This window comes from Megalops cyprinoides, chromosome 13 (assembly GCF_013368585.1).
Source record: "Megalops cyprinoides isolate fMegCyp1 chromosome 13, fMegCyp1.pri, whole genome shotgun sequence".
Lineage (NCBI taxonomy): Eukaryota > Metazoa > Chordata > Actinopteri > Elopiformes > Megalopidae > Megalops > Megalops cyprinoides.
Window position 1 is genome coordinate 32,222,220 of NC_050595.1, and position 25,615 is coordinate 32,247,834.

At 40.4% G+C, this 25,615-nt stretch overlaps 1 protein-coding gene across 1 annotated transcript in view; it reads right to left on the bottom strand.

Annotated features, from left to right (window-relative positions):
- Positions 1-25,615, bottom strand: part of LOC118788575 (metallophosphoesterase MPPED2-like) — a 65,511-nt gene that overhangs the window by 28,666 nt on the left and 11,230 nt on the right. The window contains exons 3-4 of the mRNA XM_036544615.1: positions 25,225-25,406; positions 8,835-9,060 (exon numbers count right to left, since the gene is read on the bottom strand). Of these exons, the coding sequence (XP_036400508.1) occupies positions 8,835-9,060; positions 25,225-25,406 (408 nt within the window). The remainder of the gene's footprint in view (positions 1-8,834; positions 9,061-25,224; positions 25,407-25,615) is intronic.

Genomic DNA, 25,615 nt, shown 5'->3' on the forward strand with positions numbered 1-25,615 from the left:
ACATGAAGCCTGCGGTTTTCTAAAGCAGGATCACTGCCAGGCCCCGCTCCCATCACCCAACACCCAATAACTCCTGACCCAGCAACAGCTAATCGATTAATGAGTATCTTTACTTACATTTCACTGTGCAGCAGGCAGAAATGTAAAACAGCTTAGTACAGTTTATAGGATAAAGAGCACAGGATAACGTAACTACAAATAATCCAAATCTCTCTGCCTCCAACCCATTATACAGAATAGGAATGTGCATTTTCACTGAACATTCCATAGCTCCTAAGATCAAATATTTGAATAAGCACTCTCCCCAAAACACTGATTAAAGTCAAGCTCTTTCTTATACATAATGACTCAATGTAAACAGATCCTCATTCACTTACACTTTCAGAAAATTAATATAATTGAAACATCTGTTGTTAGATATGTGTTCTCCTTCATGAACTGTTATGAGGAAATACAAATTATACAAATACAAATACTACAAATAGTATTTTTTAGTTTCATTAACTAATGACTCCATTCTAAATCATCATGAGTGACCAGTTCATTTTTGATCTTGTGGATGAATATTAGAATAGTAAAATCTTCTGTCTGACCCCTAATTCAGACATGACTGGTCCAACTCAGTCACTGACTCTCAGACAGATGTTAAACAGATGAGCTGAGAAGGCACCTCAGTGGTGTAGACATCTATTCACATACAGTGCAGTTTGGTTGTAGAAGTCAACACCTAAACTCTCAACAACTCATACAGCAAATTCATTTTATTACTGCCGAGATTGACAATGGTATAAAAAGAGGTGGCTAGAGAGTAAGACCTGAATTTCCTGATGGAGGCAGTGTAGAGTTGCGTACGTCAGAGTCAGATTTACGCAGGTCTCTATTCCACACATCTCAGAATTCAGCTTCTGTTGCCACTACACTGTTGCTTTGGCTCAAATCTGAACTGTCAGATTGAGTTGTTTATGTGTTATGTTTAATGTTCAGACTGCTGCACCAAGAAGTCGCAGAAAAAGTTAATAGGGACTAATTAAATCACAAGAACCGTACAAAATGGTCATCATGGTTTTGTTGACGAGAAACAGTCCATTGTTCTCAGTCACTGCTGACTGTTATGCATATGGCTCTATTTTCCTCCCACCCTGACCTGCTGTTGATGACTGTCCCAAGACTAACAAAATTTATTGCCAGGTTTTTTCCATATTTGACAGAAAGTCGTACGTAAATTTCAGAGTATGTTTTTTAACACTGACTTATGTGAAGAGAGAGCAGATTGCTGAGCAGACCTCATCAATGAGCAAAGCTCACTTTTTGTGACAATAAGAAGGCTCAATGACAAGTGCAAGGTATTCTACTCCTCAAGGCAAGTCATTTCACCTGTTCACCACAGTTTATCTAGAGTAGCACTAGCGTGGTCTCAGATACTCAATCGGTCTCTGCTTCCTCGAATGACCACACAATAAGCATTTAGAACTACTAGCTTAAAACATTTCAAATTTGGGGGACTGACAGATATGGTAGGAAATTAGTTATTCATCAGAAGATGGAAGCATGCAGCTATTTTATGTTGTCAGAGCCTGGGATTTTCATGGCTTCAGCATGCTGAAAAGACTGTACACTGCCTTGCTCATTGTAAATCTGGTCAGTGCCTTTTAGTCACGGAACATCAAATATCAAGCAGAAATGAGTTCTTCTGCAAGAACTCTCTCCCTTCTAGGTTTACACTGTATTAAACGAATGGCAGGCATTCTTACTTCTCTGTGCCTTCCTCCTTTAATCTACCTTACCTTACTAAAGCACAATTTATTCCAGTTCGTATCATATTCATTTATCCAAGGTGGTCAGCTGAGAGCATGTTCTCAGTTACAGTGATGACCTGTCCAAAATGAAGGCCTAATGCCCCTCTGCGATTATGTCTCCATTGTCTTATTGGCCATCTTTACAGTGCATGGAAAATAAACCAAAAACAAAAATAAATAATGCATGATGTTATTGGGGAATTCTTCCAAACACGTCTGGGTTCAAGTATGAATACAATCTAATCTTATACTGACCTCTCCTGCACTGACACCTCTCTACGCAGCTTCAACTGATCACCCCGGGCCAAAGAAGCCAGATGCAACCAAACTTGGTAGACAAAACTCTCATTGAGTCAAAAGAAAAACACTGGGCGGGACCTAGGCAAACAAACGAAGCCCCGCTCGCCGCTGCACTCTTGGCACAGAGGAAGCCAAAGCTGTGCTGAGCCCTGCTAAATGCTTGGTGGTGGTGGTGTAGGGGGGAAGGGATGAGCTACTGGTCTGACCTGTGTGCCTCTCCAAGGCAGGGGCCGCCGGGAGAACAGAGGGCCGCTGTGTGCGAGCGCTCTCTGTGGGGAATGCAGAGGTCAAGCCTGGGTCCGCTCCCCGCCCCAACAAAAGAGCCAGGATGTTTCTGAACAAAAGGCCATTTCCTGTCACACAGGCTGGGAAATTGCCCCAGTAATGAAGACCACGAGCCTCAGACAACAAACTCCGATCCCCTCAATCATCCCATCGTGCACCCCCCAGTTTTGCTATTGCAAGGCCCCCCCGCCGATCACTTCTGCCCCTTTGCGTATTCCCCAAGGAAGAGAAATAGTGAGTAATTTCTACTGTGGTGGGGCCCAGTAACTGTTAACACCAGAAGTCTCAACAGTTAGAAGAATATTCACAGTGATTTCCTTATTGGTATTGGTTTCAATATTTAAGATTTGTGAACTGCATTGTAGAAAGAAGTGAACGGCGATCAACTGGCTGTGAAAGTCAGATGAGCTAAGAGTAGAACGAGCACTAGATTTTCTACTATATTGCTTAAACTGTAGCATGAGAGCAGTGGCTTCACTATCCAATGAGTAGCACATACCTACAGAGGTTAGCAACTGTACTGGAGACAGTGATTAATGCAGAAGATGATCTAATGTGGTTGAGAAGCACAACACTGGCTTGCCTCATATGGAAAATGTGAAGGCACCTGTGTATCTGCACCATAAAAATCAAGACTGTCAGAGTTTACAGAAAACTATCAAACAAAAGAAGCATTGTAGAGTGCCAAGAAATATATTGACTCCTGTGTAACCGCTTCTTGACCCAGGGAAAGTGGACACCCTGTTGTTTCTAAAAACCAATAGCTAGCTTAGCAGCAACTGAGCCAAACAGTGGGCGATAGTTCAGTGACTTCATATAAAATACTCATCATTTCCCTTTCATTTTTTAGTGTACGTTTCCACAAATAAAATAGAGATATTTATAGGTTCTGAGACCTGACCTGATTGTTTGCAGTTTTACTGACAGCTAACTATTGACTGACTACACTACTAAGTGTAACTTTTGTTTCTGATCTTTATTGCCTGTCACAATTTAAAATTCAGTTTAGTTTTTTAAGTTTACTAATGTTCCAATTTTTGTTCTGCTCCAACTAATGATGCTCCCATGACAAGAAATAATGACTGACAGTCAATCTGGAATTGAGTGTGACTGTCTTTGTTCACTGCGGGAGAAGTTGTGGGCAGAACGAGAAAATATGCTGAACAGATTTCATGTGATATATCTTACGGATTCCATAAGGAACCCCGACCCCTATGCTAATATGCACCATGATGTTTCCTCATGACGGTACGACAACATTACAATTTGGATAACAGTTCAAGCCTACTGCCTGGAACTCACTCTAGAGTGACTGGGAACAAACAGTGTCATTTGTGATGGTGCGTGACCTTTTGGGGGGGAGGGGAAAAAATCAGACATAAATGAACAAATCTGCATTTTAGTAGGTTCCCACTAGGAGGCAAAGGGGATAACTTGGCATTTAAATAACATTCATAGCCTTTCTCTGTCACCAGAAAGAAACGCATGGCACAAAAAATGAGCAGTGAGCGGTTCCTGGCTGATAAGTACACTGATGAAATTAATTCAACTGCAGGTTTACGAGGGCTATAATTAGTTTGCCTGAGAAAAGAAAGCTTCCAGGAGTGGGACAAATGGCCTCTGCATTGTGGGGCACTACTGCCGGAATTCCTTTGGGCCCTGGTTGAACCCCAGTCATACGCTTCCTCTATCAAACAGGATAAGTGTTAATGCTGTGCCTTACTCCAGTGTCTGGATTCGGGTGGGGGAAAGAATGGTGATGCTGCTACAAGGATTCATTCACCGGGGGTTAAAGACAGCAACATACAAAGACAACATTGAAGAAATTGAAGTTGTGGAATTAAATTCTCTCTTCAATTATGCAACACGCCCCGGCACCTCCGTTCACCTACAATTTCTATTTTACTGTCCGAATTTACAGCCCAATGACCATGGGCTCCATTTTGGACACGTCATCATTTCACACCCTGTAAAAATGTCATGTTTAGTTCACTGCGTGATGAGCCGTCACCCAGCTCAGGTGCTGCATGGCTCTCGATGTGTGCTCGCTGTGCGTAGTGTACTCGATCTCTGGTGCTTTATGACCGTCGCCACATCTCCCGCCTTCCAGGGTTCTGCACACCATCAGTGCCACTCGGCACTTAAAATCTGCCAAATGGGCCTTCCAGAGTGTTTGCATAACACAAATACTTGCGGTCACCACGCATGCCATTGCTTCTGGTGGAAAGATCATAGGTATTGATACAGGCTACTGTAACACTGGACCAGAAAATCAAGGTGGGAATGTGGAGGTTTGCCATTCATTTGAAAAAGCAGCCAAGGCTGTAAAAGATGCCCAGCAGCCTGCGGTCTTCAGCTGCTGGTAGAGTACTGATGGGACGTTAAGGTTAAGAATTAATGGCTCTACAGAACCATACAGAGGCAGGTTGGTCAGGCTGCCTTAGTCAAAATGCCCCCCCCCCAGGAGTGTGGAAGGGGGGCATTTGACGACATAATCATTTGAACTCCTGACACTGAGTACTCGTTTTTGCACCATGGAACAGACCAGCGGCGACATCTTGTTGACCCCCCTCTGGGGATAGATGATGGGTCTGTGACAGGACTGTTGTCCTATTCGCTATTGAGACAGAGAGAGAGTGTGGACATGGGGAGAGCTCTGCTTGCCTCAGTGCACTGCCTGGGACCACACACATTCAATGGCACGGTCATTCAAACAACATGCAAAATGCCATGTGTTGATGAAAGAAATGATTTAAAGAGACCAACTGTAATTTTGGGCCTTTGAATATATAAATATAACATGACGTTGCATACAGCATATGCATCTATTTATATACAACACAATAGTTAGGCGATGGGAATGCTTCAGGAGCTGTGTAATGAGTATAACTGGGTGAATCCAAGCCTGAATTGAGTCGTCTACTCCTGGACCAACTGTCAGGCCATATGCTGAGGTCTACTGGCAGCTTACAAAAACCAAAGTAGTCAGCCATGATGACCACAGAGGTCAGAGAAGGTTCTCCATACACTAATGCAGACTATCAAGAAACACAAAATAGCCCACTATATTTTCACCTTGTTTCATAAAATTCTTATAACAAATGTAAGTATCCACGTTACTGTTTTTTCAGTCAGACCCTTCGTTTGGACAAAGCAGACCACAATGCAGGTTTACACTGGTATTGTGTCCAAGCTCAGCCATGTGGACAAAAGACCTGCCCATGCACACCCATGGCATGTTTTTGGCATGTTTTTCCCCCTTGTTTGGGGGAGCAGGACTATGTCTAGTCTAAACTGAAGGAACCACAGCACTGGCCTGTACTTCACTCCAGCCTGTCTGATGGCACGAGTGGCCACTGCAGGGCTGCAGGCTGGGCCACCCAGAGGGGTCAAATGAGCGGGACCTGGCGATGGACACTTGGACCTGGTGGAAAGGGTGGCACTCTCTTCTGCTTCCCACAGCGCCAGTGTCACCCCAGACATTTTGCAGCTTTCAGAGCAGGGGGACAAGGGGGTTTTCCTTCCTCTTCAACTAAGAGGGCCTCTTAGCTTCTTCTGACTTCCTGTTTCTCCACCACTGGCTGCCCTTGTTACAGTTCCCGCATGTGAGAGCCTGCACTGTATCCTACTACCAGAGCCACTAATAATAGCTGCAATAATAAAAGCACCATTTTCATAACATCTATTTTCAGGCTACCCCTACACCATGGGGCTGGGATTGAGTCTGTGTAACAGCAGCCAGCCAGATGCATTTTAAAATGTCCTTTTCTATTACAGACTACATTTTTATTCCATACATTTACATGTCTTAAATTTAAACACTTCATGCTTTAAGCCCACCAAGCAAATTTTGAAATTTACCGCTTAAAGATGTTTGGTTCCTGACCTCAATACCTGAATTCCCCCGTTTGGACCACCCACAGCTGTTTACACTGACCACAGAACTCAAAGGAGCCAAGCTCTATGCTCTCTTCCTGTTCCTCTCCTGGACCGCAGGCTATGCTTTCTGGCTGCTCCTTTAAGTATCCTACACCTGGGCTATAGAGGGTATTATGTCTGTAGTTCCGCCTGTTGACCAGGTTTTGCCTTCTGCTTGTGCCTGAGGCTCCTTCAACTATGATTGTTGGCCCACCTTCAGCTTGGCTCTCAGGCCCTGGTGCGGTTGACTGGGTCTGTGGAGATGGCTCTTACCTCTGCTTCTGGCTACCCCTGCAACTTACAATTTGATCTACCTGTCTGCAATTATGTGGCATGAACCTCTTGACCCGCTTCAAATGTGAAATGGGTCTCTGCCTCTTGGTCATATTGACCCTGCCTCCAGCCTGCCAAATGACCCCACAGGCCTACTGTAAAGTAAATTGAGCATTGGAAGAGTACCCTGTGCCAGACACTGTTACAATAAGTTCCATTGTGACTTTGGTGTCAGTAAGTGGCTCATTGAGAATGTATGTTCTCTTTGGTTCAAAAGGCTGCTAATAGACAAAAACAGTTGAAACAGTTAAATCCTTCCACAATAATTAACTCTCTATAACTCTCCTTTGATTGATGTTGATATATTTACCATTAGCAGATCTTGTTGCAATAAATAGCTAATCACCTCGCTCTTAAATCAAGCATGGACTCCTTCTCTCACGCCTGGCACTGCTCTGCCGTTGTACTACGTCTGAAGAAAACTCCAGGCTAACTGCCAGGGACCCCATACCAAGATGACAGGATTAACTGTCCACCTTAAAGCTTATGAAGAGCACTTCCTTAATTATAAGAAAGCCTTCTCTCCAGCTAAATCCTCCTATTATTCTGCCATTATGAATTCTGGTAAGGTAACCCTAGAGCTCTCTTCCCATCCATAAATGAGCTCTGGCAGCCAATTGATAACCTTACACTCACTAGCTCCTCTGACCTCTGCAACAAGTCCCTGGCCTTTTTCCAAAACAAAACTGACTCAATTCATCAAACACTCTAGGTGAGTCACACTCCGGTGCTGTCAATGTCTTACCCTATGCTTCCACTGCAGCGAATTTTGCTTCGCTCTCATTCAGATTGTATGGGGGCGAAATTCGCTTCTATTTTGCCCCCATATGACCAGAATGAGAGCGAAGCAAAATTCACTGCAATGGACACGTAGGATTGCTGAGTTTTTCTCCCCAGCCACACCTCACTGGTGGATACTCTTGCTTTTTAGTCACTGATTTGGTCCACACTGATGAACCAGCCTGTAAAACAGACTACTTTATTCAAGGGTTGTATCACTAATCTCTGGCACTGTTCTACTTGAACTGGCTACAGTTACTTCAGTTAAACAACAGACCTTGATTATGTCAATATCAGTAATTTTCCCTATTTCATTTGCCTTTTATTACAAAGCTTTCGAAACATTTTTAAGGCCATTCAGTCCCTGGGTCCCTCCAAGATGGTACCTCTGAGTCACTGCAATCAGGATTCTAAGGCTTCTGACCATTAATTCCCACCCTGATATGTGGCATAATTTCCTTAAACTCTAGAACTGTGACAAAATTGGAAGTTATACTGATGGCTCCATACCTAAAACTATCCATTTTGGTAGTGATGGATTTAAAACCACCCCTGTTTTTGAGGTTAGAAACCATGATGTCATTTTGGATTATGCTTTCATTTTTGACGTCCTCGTTTGGACTGACACAAAAACTCCATCCACCTTAGAAGCAAGGGCAGTCTTGGGCCACTGTTCTAAACCCTAGATTCCAAAGTCCTCATCCATGACATCATCGCCTCTCTGACACAACACCTCAATTCTCAGTGCTGTCTCAGACAGACTCGCTAAGAGGTTACAGTCTAAAGTTCAAAAGTCAGATGGCAGGGTCCCCACTCTTATCACACTGTGACTAAATTCTCTCAACTAGGGCTGTGTGATATGGACCAAAAATCATATATCGGTATTTTTATGCTGAATGGTGATACACGATATATATCTTGGTATTTTCTGCTGTTGAATGAATTAATGAAAACAATAATGTGATTAGCTTAGAACCATTTTCTGGTAAGGTACAAAAGAATTACCAACCTTTTTTGGCTTCTAAAGTAGCACAACCTACTTGAGGTAGTATTTCCCGATAGGGTAACAAAGATCGATAGATATGACTATCAATCTATGCTATGGTAGGACATTTCGATAAGGTATGACAAAGGTATGGCATGGCTTTACGGAAGAAACGGGTTATGTAACGCAACATCAAACTATATCGGTATAAACGGTATTGTCTCATCATATATCTCTATATCTTTCCTCCATTGCCTCCATATTCATGACCTTTGCTGTAATGAACAAAAGCAAGTTTTTTCTTCATTTTTCAAAAAATTATGTTAGTTAAACAGTCACTGGGAAAATGCTTAACAAATATGTATAGAGCAAAAAGCACAAAAAAGCAATATCAGGAATCCCCCTCAACATGTTGAATAAGAAAATGAGCATCTTACCAAGGTGTCCCATATATTCGAAATCCCTTGACTGTTACGTCGGAGTCCTGTAGGTATACACAGTTCGTAAGGAGTGACTGCACATTGTCAAAGTCCTCTGGTTTCAACTTGGACACGGAGGGAAAACGGTAGTAATCCTGCTTGACCAGCTCAGCCATGAAGTCCTTGTCAAATGTCAATTCATGGTTACCCGCGATGACTACTTTGAATTCGTAAGGTAGGCTGCCTGCAGAAAAGACATAAAAAACAACAGTTGTAAAGAGACTGGTAATTTGGCTTAAAGGCAAGGGAGTGACTGTGGACTACCTCCATTTCAGTGCTACCTCATTGCTTAAATATTTCAGCAGCTGGTATATCCAGGCCAAAAAGTGTTCACAGTTTGAAGAGGGAAAGTGAATGCAGAATCAAATGAGACAGCTACAGCAATGGACTGAAAACATTTACAGAGGATGCGGCGCAAACTTCACACTTCAAACTACATGGTGAGTTTCACAAAATTTAGTAAACTAAGTTAGGTTGTAAATTACTGCAGTAATAATTAATTCAGTCCTTTGTAGTGGCATTTTGTAATACAGGTCCTTCTCAAAAAATTAGCATATTGTGATAAAGTTCACTATTTTCCATAATGTAATGATAAAAATTAAACTTTCATATATTTTAGATTCATTGCACACCAACTGAAATATTTCAGGTGTTTTATTGTTTTAATACTGATGATTTTGGCATACAGCTCATGAAAACCCAAAATTCCTATCTCAGAAAATTAGCATATCATGAAAAGGTACTCTAAACACGCTATTAACCTAATCATCTCAATCAACGAATTAACTCTAAACACCTGCAAAAGATTCCTGAGGCTTTTAAAGACTCCCAGCCTGATTCATTACTCAAAACCGCAATCATGGGTAAGACTGCCGACCTGACTGCTGTCCAGAAGGCCATCATTGACACCCTCAAGCAAGAGGGTAAGACACAGAAAGAAATCTCTGATCGAATAGGCTGTTCCCAGAGTGCTGTATCAAGGCACCTCAGTGGGACGTCTGTGGGAAGGAAAAAGTGTGGCAGAAAACGCTGCACAACCAGAAGAGGTGACCGGACCCTGAGGAAGATTGTGGAGAAGGGCCGATTCCAGACCTTGGGGGAGCTGTGGAAGCAGTGGACTGAGTCTGGAGTAGAAACATCCAGAGCCACCGTGCACAGGCGTGTGCAGGAAATGGGCTACAGGTGCCGCATTCCCCAGGTCAAGCCACTTTTGAACCAGAAACAGCGGCAGAAGCGCCTGACCTGGGCTACAGAGAAGCAGCACTGGACTGTTGCTCAGTGGTCCAAAGTACTTTTTTCGGATGAAAGCAAATTTTGCATGTCATTCGGAAATCAAGGTGCCAGAGTCTGAAGGAAGACTGGTGAGAAGGAAATGCCAAAATGCCTGAAGTCCAGTGTCAAGTACCCACAGTCAGTGATGCTCTGGGGTGCCATGTCAGCTGCTGGTGTTGGTCCACTGTGTTTTATCAAGGGCAGGGTCAATGCAGCTAGTTATCAGGAGATTTTGGAGCACTTCATGCTTCCATCTGCTGAAAAGCTTTATGGAGATGAAGATTTCATTTTTCAGCACGACCTGGCACCTGCTCACAGTGCCAAAACCACTGGTAAATGGTTTACTGACCATGGTATTACTGTGCTCAACTGGCCTGCCAACTCTCCTGACCTGAACCCCATCGAGAATCTGTGGGATATTGTGAAGAGGAAGTTGAGAGACACCAGACCCAACACTGTGGATGAGCTTAAGGCCGCTATCCAAGCATCCTGGGCCTCCATAACACCTCAGCAGTGCCACCGGCTGATTGCCTCCATGCCACGCCGCATTGAAGCAGTCATTTCTGCAAAAGGATTCCCGACCAAGTATTGAGTGCATAACTGAACATAATTATTTGAAGGTTGACTTTTTTTGTATTAAAAACACTTTTTTTTTATTGGTCGGATGACATATGCTAATTTTTTGAGATAGGGATTTTGGGTTTTCATGAGCTGTATGCCAAAATCATCAGTATTAAAACAATAAAACACCTGAAATATTTCAGTTGGTGTGCAATGAATCTAAAATATATGAAAGTTTAATTTTTATCATTACATTATGGAAAATAGTGAACTTTATCACAATATGCTAATTTTTTGAGAAGGACCTGTACAACTGGTGAATAAATACAAATAGGAACCATCAGCCACCAAAGGAACCAAAGCATTTCACAAATTGTTGCTTTTGGCAAGAGTATATTAAAGCTTGATGGCCTCACCGAGTACACGCAACTAATATTTGTCTACCATGATAGCTGTTACTTAGACTTCTTTTAGCTAGTCATCTTATAGTCTAGCTAATGAGCAAACTGTAACAAGTGACACACTTTGCATGTAATAAACAATACAGACACAATTAGATACAACACAGATTCTGTGTGGTTTTAGAAGGTCAGTTGTCTTTGTTAATAGGATGTTACCTGTACTCTGTAAAATACCATTTTGTGCAGTTGCCTATATAACTCAAACATATTTTGACATACTAATTAGGCTTCTCACCAAGCCTGAGCACAGATATAACAATATTTTACCAACTTATTGAAAGCGGTACTAAATGTATATCCCTGATGGAAAATGAAGTTTTCCCAAAATTTACGAATTACATAAAACAATAGAAATCAAAACAAAAAAAAAGGAATATGAGGTCTGTGGTGGTTTTTGAATGGGATATGTTTAGCCATTCCTGTGTGTACCTGTGAACTATTAAATAAAAATACAGTAAGCATTTATGATTTAGTCAAAAATAAGTTATCTCACAGTTCTACATACCCCAGTAATACACATCTCATTCCAAGACAGTGTAGTTGGAAAGTGTCATCTATATGACATGGCAGTCTCCTGACAGCAGCGGGGGCTATGTCAGATAATTCACCATTCCTTCAAACTTTCATCTCCATTTCCCCCAGGACACAAATTCCCATTACAGAACTATTACTCCGTGCAGCCTGGACTCCATCACAGACGTCAGGGGAACAGCACAGGGTGATGGATATGCAAGCGGATTCATCCTCTCGCCCCTGTGAGGTGAGGGACGGAGGTCAGCGCTCCGTTTTCCTCTGCTGTGCTGATGCGCTTGTGGTACCCCTTAACTTCTGCAAAGACACCACTCAGGGACAATATCTTTGCATCTGTGCGACTTTTCATGGCTTTTCATTAAATTGATGGAGGGACATAAATGAATCAAGTCGCAAGCAATGAAATTAAAATCATAGGTGAAGGCCCTCCTTGACCTCTACACAGTGCCGTGAACGTTTTTTTTTTTTTTTTTGTTCTCCCCAAGAGCAATAACTGCTGAAGTCGACCTAAATACTTAAGAACATCCATTATAGTCATCAGTTGAGCATTTTTCAATTTCTTGTTTGACCTTTACCTTTTCTTTCAGAAAGAGGTCCTTTGTCCTGGGTGCCTCATATATAACCAAGGCAGCGTAGGTCTTTCATAGCATAGACTGAACAGTCAGCCCGTATATCTTGCCTTTCCTGCTCTTTACTGCACGGTGGAATATTATATCGATCGAATATAACATGGCTCAATTCAAATTAAATATTACAACCTGCAGAAGATGATTAGACTTGCTTTAATGAGTATTGACCTCATGTTGCTTTAATGAGTATTGACCTCATGTTGTTCATACCAAACTTTGTTCTTGAAAGATGTTCAAAGTGTAGAAATCGTTCACATAAATGTTCAAGGATAACCATCTAGGCAATAACAAATGTCATTCAACGACAATTGTTATCACTGACAGTTGAAAGATGGCAAAAAAATACATTCAGGATTTCTTGTCCTTCCAGAAGCTTTGTTGCCGTTTCAATCTCACAGGATCTCCTTACAGAGTCTGCAGCTTTACAGATGATGAAAAGGAAAGAGCAGAACTTACACGCTTCTGTTCTAATTTAAAGCAAAGCAGAATACTGAAGTGTATAATAATCCCCCATCTAATCTAATAAGAAGCCATCTCTCAATTTCATAATCCTCTGGCCTTCCCTAACTACATCACATATCCATTTACATGGGGATCTTCCAATGTGGAAAACCAAATCTTAGGCTACAATTGACTTATACTGGAGCATGCTGCAGTGAATGGAGGGAAATGCAATTACTCATGGCCAGCTCTATTCCCCAGATTCTAGAGGGAATTTCAGAGCATTTTATTGCCATCAAAATATACTTTCGAAGGGCACAGATATGGATCCTTTGTTATTTCCATAAACACCTGCAAGAAAAACGTATGAGGATCAAACTGTTGGAGGATCAAAAATGTATCCCCAATAATGGACTGTTTCTGTACTGTAGGCCACGATATGGGGAAAATCTGCGAAGTGCAATAACATCGTTCAATATTGCGATGATGATATGACTTGCGATAAACAAACAAATATTGAAGTGTGCATATTAGCTATACAGTTCCTATGTCTTTCTGCTTTAATAGGTAGACCCCAAACATTGAATAGCCTATGCCCACTGAATAAAGAAATGAAATAAATTATTTTGAACGTGCTTTTATTGAGGAAATTGCACATGAATACCCAACCAATTAAACAGAACATTAATTTAAATAAGACATTATAACTATAAGAAATTAAAGTTTAATTTCCCCTGCTCCCTTCAAAATATTTTCTTCTAAACCAGAGGTGCCCAAATTCTTTCCTATGAAGGGCCAAAAATTAATTTGGATGGAGGGCCGCGGGCCAAAAATAAATGTTGATGTTATATGAAATTACATTACATTAAAATGTATTATATTTTATAGAAAATTAACATTCTAAATCTAAAATAAAATTTCAAAATAATAAAAACACTACTCTTTAATCTGCTTAACAGTAATTTTATTAATTTGCAGAGATGATTGTCAAAAACATAAAACATCCATATGCTCCCTTTTGGGAGGACAAACATATTTAAAAGGAAAGACACCTTTCTGACAGAAAGTGCATGCAACTCAAGGTGCTTTAGAAAATTAAGTTGAAAACAGCTGTATTGTCCACCTTTGTAATCAAGAGTGGAAATTTGACTTCATCTTAAAAAATTGACAAAAATATAAAGTTAAACCTCAAAGTGAGAACACTGAATAACAAATCAATATTGGATATTAAGTTTACGTTGAGCAACGTTTACATTACACATTGTACTGAAGGGCAAGAGCAGTCACCCCACCCGGCCTCAAACCCAGGTCTACAGGGTACTAAACCTGCAGCTTGACCGCAACGCCAAACAGCCTGACTCCCTTGTCGGGAATCGGTTTTGATAGCATGTAAAACGATTATGTAACATCACTTGAAATGGACTGGCAAACCTGTCGAAAAGGCCAACTGCAGTTTATCACAAAGACAAGCTTCTTTAGTGCATTTTATTTCCTATTCAACCAGCACTCGCTATGCCCCTGCCCCTTTCTGCTCATTGGTGGAACATCAGTATTAAAGGGCGCGTCATCTTACCCGGAAGAACGTGGCGGCCGGAGTGCATAGCTAATGGCGAGCCAAACGTGGCCCCCAGGCCCCGAATTGGGTGGCCCAGTGATAGATCAAATGTTCGTATGGTGAGTGTGAATGCATGGCGCGTGTAATTAAAATGATTTTTCTTATTCATCGTGGTTCAGGCAGTCTTTTGCGATGTGTTTATTGCACATGTTCTTATCGCAATGACAATGAAAATACGATTTATCGGTCAGCAGTACTATACTGTTGAACATTTGCAACCAATTCGTTAAGACCTTGTACTTATTCAACCTACATGGGGCTGAAGAATCATATTAAAAATCCTACTCTTCTGAAGGATGCAGGCTTATAATTTGTTTGATGGATAGGCCTATGTGTCTAAGACCCCTCTGTTTTCATACACTGCAAAGCACCAATTTTTTATTATCAGTAGGTAAGATCTAAATAACTTGAAAGAATATCACCAATAAAATAATTTTCCTGGTGGAGGTAAGCAGACATGGCTGTGCCAAATGCACAGTAAGAAATGGATAAATCACATATTCCTCCAAATTTATGAATGTATGATGTTTTATAATGGCCAGCTTTGTAGACCAAAACACTTGGCACTAATTTTACCTAAATACAAACTCTACTGACAAAAAAAAGTGAAATCTTTTTTTTTTTTGTTCTTTCAAGTAACTCTGACTGGGCCTACTTCGTTTTTTGATCACAGCCAATTGACAATAGGTAGGGTTGCGACCTGTCCTGGTTTTCTCAAGACTGTCCTCTTTTTTGAGTGACTGTCCCGGAAAATTAATATTCTTTCCCGAGACACGAATTGTCCCGGTTTTTTGTGAAAATGTACTTCTAATTTAGAATTTCATAGTTTCAAATAAAACCTCATTTGGTTTCCTTCTACTGCTATTCTCTTTTCTTCCTGGTTACGTTTATACATCCATTCCTGTATCCGTAAATGGGTAAAAACGGGTAAAACACAGTGACGATTGGCCATGTCTATACTTTTGATTGGTAGCAGAAATATGAAAGCTTACCTTATTGCCTAGCAACTGCCTGGGCTGTCGATCTGCCATGTGCATCCACATCCACAACCCCACCGTGAGTTCAGCTGCTAGCTAGAGGTAAGGTTAGGTTTTTTTTTTTTTTAAAACTTTCTATTTAATTTGTCGGTTTTGTGAAATGGGGGGAGGGATGGACGAGGAGGACGACAAAACAAAATCTGATGAGCCATCAGCATCAAAGAAAAAACGATTTACAATGTACAATTCCAACTGGGCTGAATGGGTAAGGAGACCCGTTCTCCGCAACCTGTGTTTCGTGTCCAGCCAAAATTTCAGTTAAATATGAAGGGAAAAACAGCGCTAGAAAACCCTGTAAAAACAAAGAAGCAGCAGAGTTTTGTATTAAGCAAGCGCAAAAAATCTAGTCATTGCAACTTTTATGACAAAAAAAGTTCACCAGAGGAAGACAGGATAGCAGTAGCGGAGCTTAGCAGTGTATATACCACGGCTCGTGTTTCACGACCACAGCTACTTATCTACGGATTTTGACAATAAAGTAAGTGCGAAAAATAGGTGAGAAATGTTAGGTTGCCCAAATTCATTAATTTGTTAAGTAGTTAAATAGTTGTTTATAATCTATCATAATACATCTAATCATGTTTTCATAGCTAAAGGGAGAATACCCTTGGACATATGATTAGATTTTATAGTAGATTTTAATTATTAGACAGTATATATTTACACGTTAAAGTAAAAAATCTGTATTTAATGTAGAAAGCGACAGCAGCAGACAAAAGAGTCCAGAGTCAGGGAGTGCGTCTGCGTCAGGACAAATACAGGTATGAGAGGCAATAGGGAGTCCTACGACTGTTAACATAGTATATTTGCAAATATGGTTTAAACCCCCCCCCCCCCCAAAAAAAAACATTAATAAAAAAAATTGGTCCAAGTGTCCCGGTTTTTCACAATTCAAAGGTGGCAACCCTAACAACATCCCTGTAGAATATGTCCATATTCCAAGAATTCAAATGCAGTATAGAGACGTGTGGAGACTACACTGCCTAGCATAGGCCATTTCAATGACCACCCTTGTTAATGGCTTGCACAAATATACTTTTTTAAAGGAAATTTCAGGTCAAAATGACTATCATTTCATTACATCTTGTGTAAATACTATGTACCTTGGATAATTCCAAAAGTTTGTAAAGTTGGCTTATTAGACCAGTCAATCTAATTCAAAAAAGGGCCCAACCCAGGAGAAATTGCAATAGTAGTGTTTCATAGTTTTTATTGGTCCTAATACCCTCCTGCATCATGTATTAAAAGTATACCTTCATGGAATTAGTGGAACATACTTTTTTCAAGGTCAAAAGCAAAGTTTAGACATTTTAGAGTGACGCGGTCTGGGTAAAATGGTGTTAATACTGGCGGGTCTATGTACACCTATCCAACATAGTTTTTGGGGTCAATCTTTCCAATAAAACACTTTTTCAGAGGATATTCTAATGTCTTATACCTGTATTTGGGGTACTACTACTCCAACACCCAATTTTTTTGCCAAATTTTCCACTTACAGTTTGTGCCACACTGCTCCTATGGATGTATCCGCATCTAAACTGGGTAAAAATTGTTCCTTATACACACACGTGTAGTATCTATGACATCATCATTCGTTATAAGTTTGACACGTCTGTAGGGCAAAGGCAGAAATCCCAGGGCGGACAGGGGAGACAGTCTTTTTTTTCAAACATATAATGCATCTTTTATTGCTGTGGTATAACATAAAATGTCTGTAACAAAACCTTTAACACAACACCTTTCCTTAGAATATTCTATTGGTATTTACCTGCTTAAATTCCATACAAACACACATATTTATAACCATAACATTCCATTTTACAGGTATTTACATTCACTCACCTTCCTAATTTGGTTCCTTTATTTTACAGGTCAAGATGCTGAGGTGCTCTGTGCACTCTTACAGGTCTACTTGAATTTTCAGCAGGAGGGCACAAAGATTGTGTCTCTTGGTTGTTCTCTAATTCATTTCTGATATCTGACTCATTTGTCTGAAAGTCATATCCTAAGTCAATAATGTTTCCTTATGACTCAGTTCCATCCTCACTGGTTTCTGTCCCCTTTTTGTTTGCAATGATCTGATCCACATGTTTCTTACACAATTTTCCCTCTACATGAACCAGGTAAGTCACAGGACCTAGAACGCTTTCTATTACACCTCTTTTCCAGGCCTTTCCTTCCCCTCCCTGGAAATCTCGAACTAGAACCTGTTGTTTTGGGTTGAATGACCGCAGTTTCACTCCTCTTTGCCCAACTTGTTCTGTCTTTTCTTGTTGCTTGTGCTGCGTAGAAGCAGAGAATTTGGGTTGGACTTGAGATAACCTAGGGCGCACCTGTCTTTTGAGAAACGGCTCAGCTGGAGTTTTACCAGTTGTATTCTGGGGTGTATTTCACACTTTAGGTTCCTTGTCTCCTTCATACCAGTAAGTATTTATACAAGATACTTTGAACAAAATAATGAAAACAGAGTTTTTCAGATGAAGTGAAAAAACATACAGTTACACTATGGCAACAATAAAGTATGATCTGTGTTTAGAAAGCCCTCTATAATCCTCTATAAGCATTGTAAAACCTGAAGAAATGATCAGTGCTTGATGGGCATTTTTAAGAAAATGGCTTAGAAACATAATAGAAAAGGAAACTAGAGATAGCCTGAAAACATTTACTTACCACAAAATTGACTGTTTCTAAAACCAAACTGTTTGATGAAATGTGTCTGATATACTTTATTATATATATAATAATAAATGACTATATTTATACTATACTTTTACTAGTTAGTTTGCTACAATTTTCCACAAATAGCCTAATTAAAAACTGAAAACCAATCTAAATTTAACAAAAAAAAAGTTTATGAAACAGTGTGAACATGGAACGCATTTTCAAATATTTGCCAAAATTCTTGTATAAAATTCGAAAACAAATCCTTTTACTTGGCTTTTGAATACAGATGTGTCATTTCCTTGAGAATAAAAAGAAAAACATCACCTTAGCTGGGATACAGAGAATTGTATTTTCCCTTATAAACACAAGTCAAATCAAGATGCTAGGTTAACTGGGCTAACTGTAAGTATGTGGAAAGGTTCTTATTTAAACAGGTGCCAATGCATCTCTTCAGTCACACCAAATGTGAATTAAGAGTGCTACTTTCCTTATCTCGTGCAAAAAAAAAATTATGAACGTAGAAGTAGAACATACTGAACAATTCATGGAATTAATTATTCCAAATTAAGTACATTATTCATAGTAAGGTATCACTGTCATTCAATTCAATCATGGTCGTAATATAAGTATCCAATTTGTTCTTTGCCAACCTTGTTTAGCACAATTAAATCAAGACAATAGGCTTTTAACAATGTTACAACAAAAGGTTATCATTAAAATCTTAAAAAAACAAATTCACTCTACAACCAAACAGTTACATGAATATTGATGAGCCTACAATTTTATTCTTTCCTCACAAGAAGTTGGTGTGCAATGCGCATTGTCAACACCTCGTAAAACGCAAAGACAAAGTGCTGAACTCTCAACATAAACATTCCCGAGCTTCCTGAATACTGCCAGCTAAAATACATGGCATGTACCAAACAATCGTTGCAAGGCTTCTGGAGAGTTTCAAGTGCAAAGACAAAAACAAACAGGAAACCCTTTAAAAAAAGAACTCCATGATAATGAATGGAACAAGAAGTATTATAACAACAGAACATGCTCTGCAGTCTAACAGTAGAAGCACAGGACCTGGCAACCCTGTGATCAACCAATGACTATAAAATTTAAAATTCTGTACAGTGTACGAAACAATCCCATTTGACCATGACACGGGAAAGAACAATGTTGACTATGGGGCTAAATCACGCAATTTTCCTCCTTCAGTTTAGCTGCATGCCCTCAAATTTTCCTGCATCATTTAGAGCTTTCAAAGCTAGTCATTAAGAACAAAGGAGTGCCTTGAAAAGATATGCTGCTGTTTATACAATGGAATTCTGTGGTTACTGGCAAAGGAAGACTCCTCTTCAGCATTAGGAGGCTCTTGATTCCAACACAGAAAAAAGCAAGCACATGTACATATTAGGGCTGCTCAATTATGGCAAAAATCATAGTTGTAATTATTTTGGTCAATACTGAGATAATGATTATTTACCATGTTTCCTCATTGAATTTGGAAACATCATGCATGAACTTTACAAAAATTCTTTTTTGTAAAGATTTTCTTGAACTTTAAATATATGACGGGACGGTAAGCAGCAAACAGGTGACGACAACAGAGACAATGAAGAACAAAGGCAAGACGTTTAATAGTGCTATATAACAATTACAAACAAAACAAAGAAATAACTATTTACAATCACCAACGCAGGGCAATTGCTCCCCAAGTGTCCCCTTCTCACACTGGCTTACGGAGTCAATGCTCTCCTACAGCCACTTCTCAAATGAAGGAAACTGGGTTCTTAAATAGTGTTAGCCCCGCCCTGACCTAATCCATTACCTGGGTCAAAATATTAAAATCAATTACAGAAATAAAGCACACAATTATGACAGCAATAAATATGCTGATGCAATAAATGCATTTCATCCACAACCCCACATTTCTTTTAAAATAAACACATTGCAAGATAAAACTGAAATTGGCAGCATAAACCCACCCTTTCACATGTCAACCAATGGAAACTACGTTACCCATAGTTCTATATAATTCCCATGACTACGGTACGTACTCCTTTTGCCTGATTGTTCTCGGCTCTAACCCACAGGTGAGTCATTTAAACTTTTAATTATAATGATCACATTTTGTCTAAGTGACAATCTTAGTTACTTGGATGTTATATTGGCTAACACGATTGCTTGTTTTCGTGTGCACTCGAAAACAAAGCGTTCGTGTTCGCTACGTTTTATATTAGGGTAACAATTTACAAAATCTGAACAACAACAACCAACCAATGCTGTACATTGTCATAACAATATCTTCTCTCCTTTTACAAGACTGAACACAACACAGCTATCCAGGATGATATGCACCAAAGAAACAAACAGATGCAATTGAAAACTGAGTCCGTGTATTCTTTTACAACTGAGCAAATAAATCTATTGCTTCCTCATAGTGAGGCGGGTGTGCAAGTCTGTGCAGAGAATTCTTTCTCCGTCACAATATAATTCAACTGAAAAACAAATATAAATGTAAAAAAAGAGATAAATAAAATAAACTATATGGACACACATACACACACATTTCAATAAATTGCTGCCAGACCTAAAGTCCAGTGTCTCTTCACCGCATCTCAAGGAGCCCTCCAACTGATAATGCGTACATGATCAATATCTAACACCCTGGCCTGCAGCAGATGGAGGAAAATAGCCTTAGAATTCAGCAAATCGTCTTCTTGATTCTTTTCAAATTCCTCTTTGTTAAAGGCTGGGAATGCTGTTGTGAGATCATCTGTCTGTTTGCAACTGACAGAACCAGACTGCAGAGGAGCCTCCCCTCTCACCTGGAGGTCTGACGATTATTGACAGAGAAAAAAAAAATGAAGACTTCAACTGGTTTTTTCCCCCAACGCTGACACTGCCACAGCAGATTCAGCTCCCCTGTATATATTTTGAAAGGATGTGACAGACAGTCCAATATTACATAATTAAAAGGAATGACAAGAATGGTGGTTAAAACCCCACAACAATTTTCCACTTTGGTACTCATCGATTTACCCTTTATGAGGCTTCCTCAAACAACCAAGCATGGGGAGACCAAGACCTCACTGTATGTTCAGACTGGGTGATTCACTACTACTCTGGTCACCATCAGCTTTAGCCAACTATAAGTGACATCCCTTTTGTTACATTTCACAGCATTCCACACAAGCATACATTTTCACCCTGTTCATAAAAAACCAAGCCCTTATTTCAAGCAATGTGGAAAAATATGCATAATCTGGGTAAGTCATTCTCTGTTGATGTGCATTTGTTTGAAAAGCAACAATGGACCACGGACTACAGTCCTCGAGCTCCCCCTTTCTCCTGGCGTCTATGTGACTATATTTCTCCTTGACATGAGGCGAGGTATGCTGAGTGCACAGTGAAATGGCAGTATTATTGTGGGTTGTTCTGAAGACGAGTCATGACACTAGCCGTGCTGTCAGAGCACCTTTGTCTCCTAAAGGTGGCTGTGCAGCCCCCTCTGTCACTATCCACCACCACCAAGTGTGTACGTTTGATTTGGAAAATGGTGGGGACATAAATTTGGCAGGGAGTCTGGGGGTCCTACCCCAGAAAATTTTGGGATTTTTCATTGCATTTCCTGAAATTCTACAGTATCTGGGCTAGCTCTTTCCCAGCTCTAGGCTGTAGCCACACAGATGGGATTTGAAACTGGAGAAGACAGAATAGCAAACTACCAATTATGGCTGCCCTGAATACCATTTTTGGGCTCCGGAGCTTCAGTAGTAATCAACAGCGAATATTCGAAGCTTCGGGCAGGAGCGGGGGTGCTGAGCAAGGACTCATCCAGACATTTCTCCATTCTCAGCTGAGATGGACGGCATAGTGCTGCAACACTTTCGGTTTAATTGAAGACATTAATTTTTAAGGATTCTGTTATTCTACAGTATTGTTGTTTGTATTGTTATTTGTTAATAATAATAAAAAAATCCAAAAGGTTTGGTGTTTTATGCATTTTTGTAATCCCGTGGGGTATGGTTGAACAAGGTCCTATCTATGCACTTATTGTGACATAACAGCTTGTTACAATTTTTCTTATCATGGATAAATTACAGACCTACATAAATGCTCATAATAATACGCTCTAAATCCGAGACAACGCCTGATAAAGCGCTGTGAAACAGAAGCGCAGAAACAGCACACTAGCTCCAACAAATTTAAGATTTGAGATTTATATTTATGATTAATATTTATTTATAATTTCTTTATTGTCATTTTGCAGTACTCGCATACATTGAAATGAAATTTGTCCTCTGCATTTAACCCATCCTATACACTCATCGCCGTCACTGCTAACAGAACCGCGGTATTTAAAAATGGTCTCATGCCCCACTGGAAGCAGAGAGAAGCATGGCATCGCTGCAGCTCGCATCCTCCCAGGGTGACAAACTTAGCTAGGAGTCGGTCGAAACCATTATGCCCTCTGTTCGAGTCCCAAAGTAGGAACTAGACGATCGCCAGCTTCTTTTTATTTCCCATCGCCGTCTCTGCTGACGGACCCGCAATATTTAAAAATGGTCTCACGCCCCTCCGGAAGCAGAGAGCAGCATGGCATCGCTGCAGCTAGTATCCTTCCAGGGTGACAAACTTAGCTAGGAGTCGGTCGAAACAATTAGACCCAGCGTTCGAGTCCCAAAGCTCGGCGATCACCGGTTACTTTCCCATCACTGTGACATTCACTGCTGTGAGTGAGAGGAATGTCAGGCGCCTGAGCTGAGATGGTATATATGTCCACATTGTAACAGTGCAATTAAAAAGTATAAATATTGTACAAGAATGTGCTGACAATATGAATTTTGCAGTTCGCTTTTATTGATAGCCTACATTTAGCAAAAAAAAAAAAAAAAAGAATATCGGAATCCCAAAATTGAAAACCAAATACCTACCCAATGAACGAATATCCGAATAGTCGAATATTTGGGTCCAGCCCTACTAGCAATCCTGGAAGAATTACTAATGCTCCTCTTGTTTGGCCAACAGGTATAATGCCAACACGAGAAGAACAAGACCAGTTAATGTTCCTCAAGTCAAAGGTAATAGCACAAAATCACCATACAGGACATCCTGCTACAACAACATTTAGTTTGCTAGCTAACTACGTTATCTGTTAATGCTAGCTAAGTATACTAGCTACCAGTATAACGTTAGGCTAATATGCCTAACTATTTTTGTTTGTACAGTGATAACGTTAGCAAGACTATTACAATTCCCGGTCTGTATGCCCACGACAGCTGACTGTGTCTTTCATAATTCCCGGTCTGTATGCCCAGGGCAGCTGACTGTGTCTTTCATATCACTGAACAATCAACGTTACGTGTTTAATTTGATACCGGTACCACAGCGTTATGATCACAGTAGGCAAAGCACCTGCGACAGACCACGTGGAATGTGCTCTAGCGTGCTGTCTCCTCTGACTAAGCGCAGAACGCACTGCGCTGTTTTCACCCAAAATGTTCTAAAGCAATCACACCACTGCATGCAAAGGAGGCGGGACAAAGCGAACAAACACCAATAGAAACTCTATTTCTCATCCAGTGGGAACATGAGGGAGTTAACCTTTTATAGAGCCGATGGAAATTATATTTGATTTAAACGCATAAGTAATTAATATCAAGATAGTTGTGAGAACAGTTTTAGGTAATCAGAAAAGTGGGGATATGTCCCTGCCATAAATTATGCCCATGACTACCACACATGCTTATAAACACAGAAAGTCTCTGAGGGACTTTTATAATTATAATTATAATATTTATAATCTGTATTGTAATCATCATTCTCATTATCTGTTTTTGGACTAGAGGTGAAGGTGTGTTTTGGTTAGGAAACACAGACTTATCCTCCATCATTATGATTGGGTCTCTCTTCATAGCATACGCTGAAATGAAGAGGAAAAAAAGAGAAGTGGACAGGGAAAAACACATTGGCACTTATCCTCAGCACACTACAATGAACAGCCCCAAAAGTATTGCTTAAAGATGTTTACATGTTCACTAATGACAGCAGCACACTCATCAGTTCTTTCTAAACAGCTAAATTAGCTGGACTGCTTAGACTGAGGCTTTAATCTTTGTAAAATTGTAAAACCCATTACAAGAGAGACTGTCCATCTTCTTGATAGGCCCTTGGCCCTCTTCTTACAACCTCTCAAAGGCGTGTCCCAACAATTTATATTAATGAAAGATGGTTGGCTACTTTCTATAATCCAAAGGGGGTGTTTCTGAATCCCAAGTCAGCGATATTGCCAAGGAGCCTGGAATCATTTGCAACTGGCTAATATAGGAAAAATAAGTGAAGATGTTTGATGGTGTGCTTTCAAATGCTTTCAGGCAAAGCAGCACATGAAAATATTGCACATCAATACATTCTTGGTTCAAAATGTCACAAATTCCACTGCAGATTGGCCACAAATTGAATTCTGTTTGTTGTTGGTCTTTATGAGTGCAGAACCCTCATTCCACACAAGCTACAGCGTTTTCAATTTTCTGTTGATTTTAGTAATAACATATTTTTCTTTGCAAGGACACTTGAAAACAAATAAGACGAGATAAAAAGCCTGAGACTCCACTCATTATATAACAGCAAGCCTGAATCTCATTCTTTTGCTTATGAACAGATAAAACCATACCAATAAACACCATCTAAAATCACACTAACAAGCCATATCACTTTCAAATGGAGGGTAACTATTCAAAGCCTGTATCATTTCTCTCTGCTTTAACAGGTGATTAACACAGGGAGAGTAAAACAACAACAGAATGGCTAATTAAATGGACGAAGCAGCATTATTAATCATTAGCATTAATCGTCAGGAAAGATTACAAATCTTTGTCCCTCACTTAAATAAACTGAACACAGTGTCTTTCGCAAGGGAATAGACAAAGGCTAACAAATCACAGCAAATCACACAAATAAATTCTTTACAGAACATTCCCTTTATCTCAAAGCAGAAGAATACACTCACCAGTTTCCTTAATAAGTGGGAGAAAGTAACTAAACCCTTCTAATTTAATGTAGAGGCTCTGAATGGAATTTCCACTGAGGAGAGGTTGACTGGGGCAAGCAAGGAGAGGGCAGAAACAAGAGAACCTTTACCTAACCAGTCGTTAAACTTCTTAACCTCAGAGGGAAGTCCCAGTTCGGTGAAGTCGCCCATGTGGAGTAATACGTCCCCGTATGGCATCTGGATGCCATCTGTCCTCGAGTGTGTGTCAGAGACGCAGACAAAACGCGTGTGACTTGCCGGTTTGGGAGTGTCATATGGGATGGGGTCCACCCTGCAAAGGGGAGAGAGAAAGAGAGCCCAGAAGAGCTGTTAGGGTTAAATCAGGACAGGTCCTTGAGGACAGGGCCACACGCATGGCACTAGTTTCAGGAAGTATGCTGTGGGAGATCCAGGGGTCACAGGTCACCCAACCGTCTGGTGAGCAGGTAGACCGGGATTAAAGCAGGCATTAATCAGTGAGCTTTCACAATCTGTGCAGGA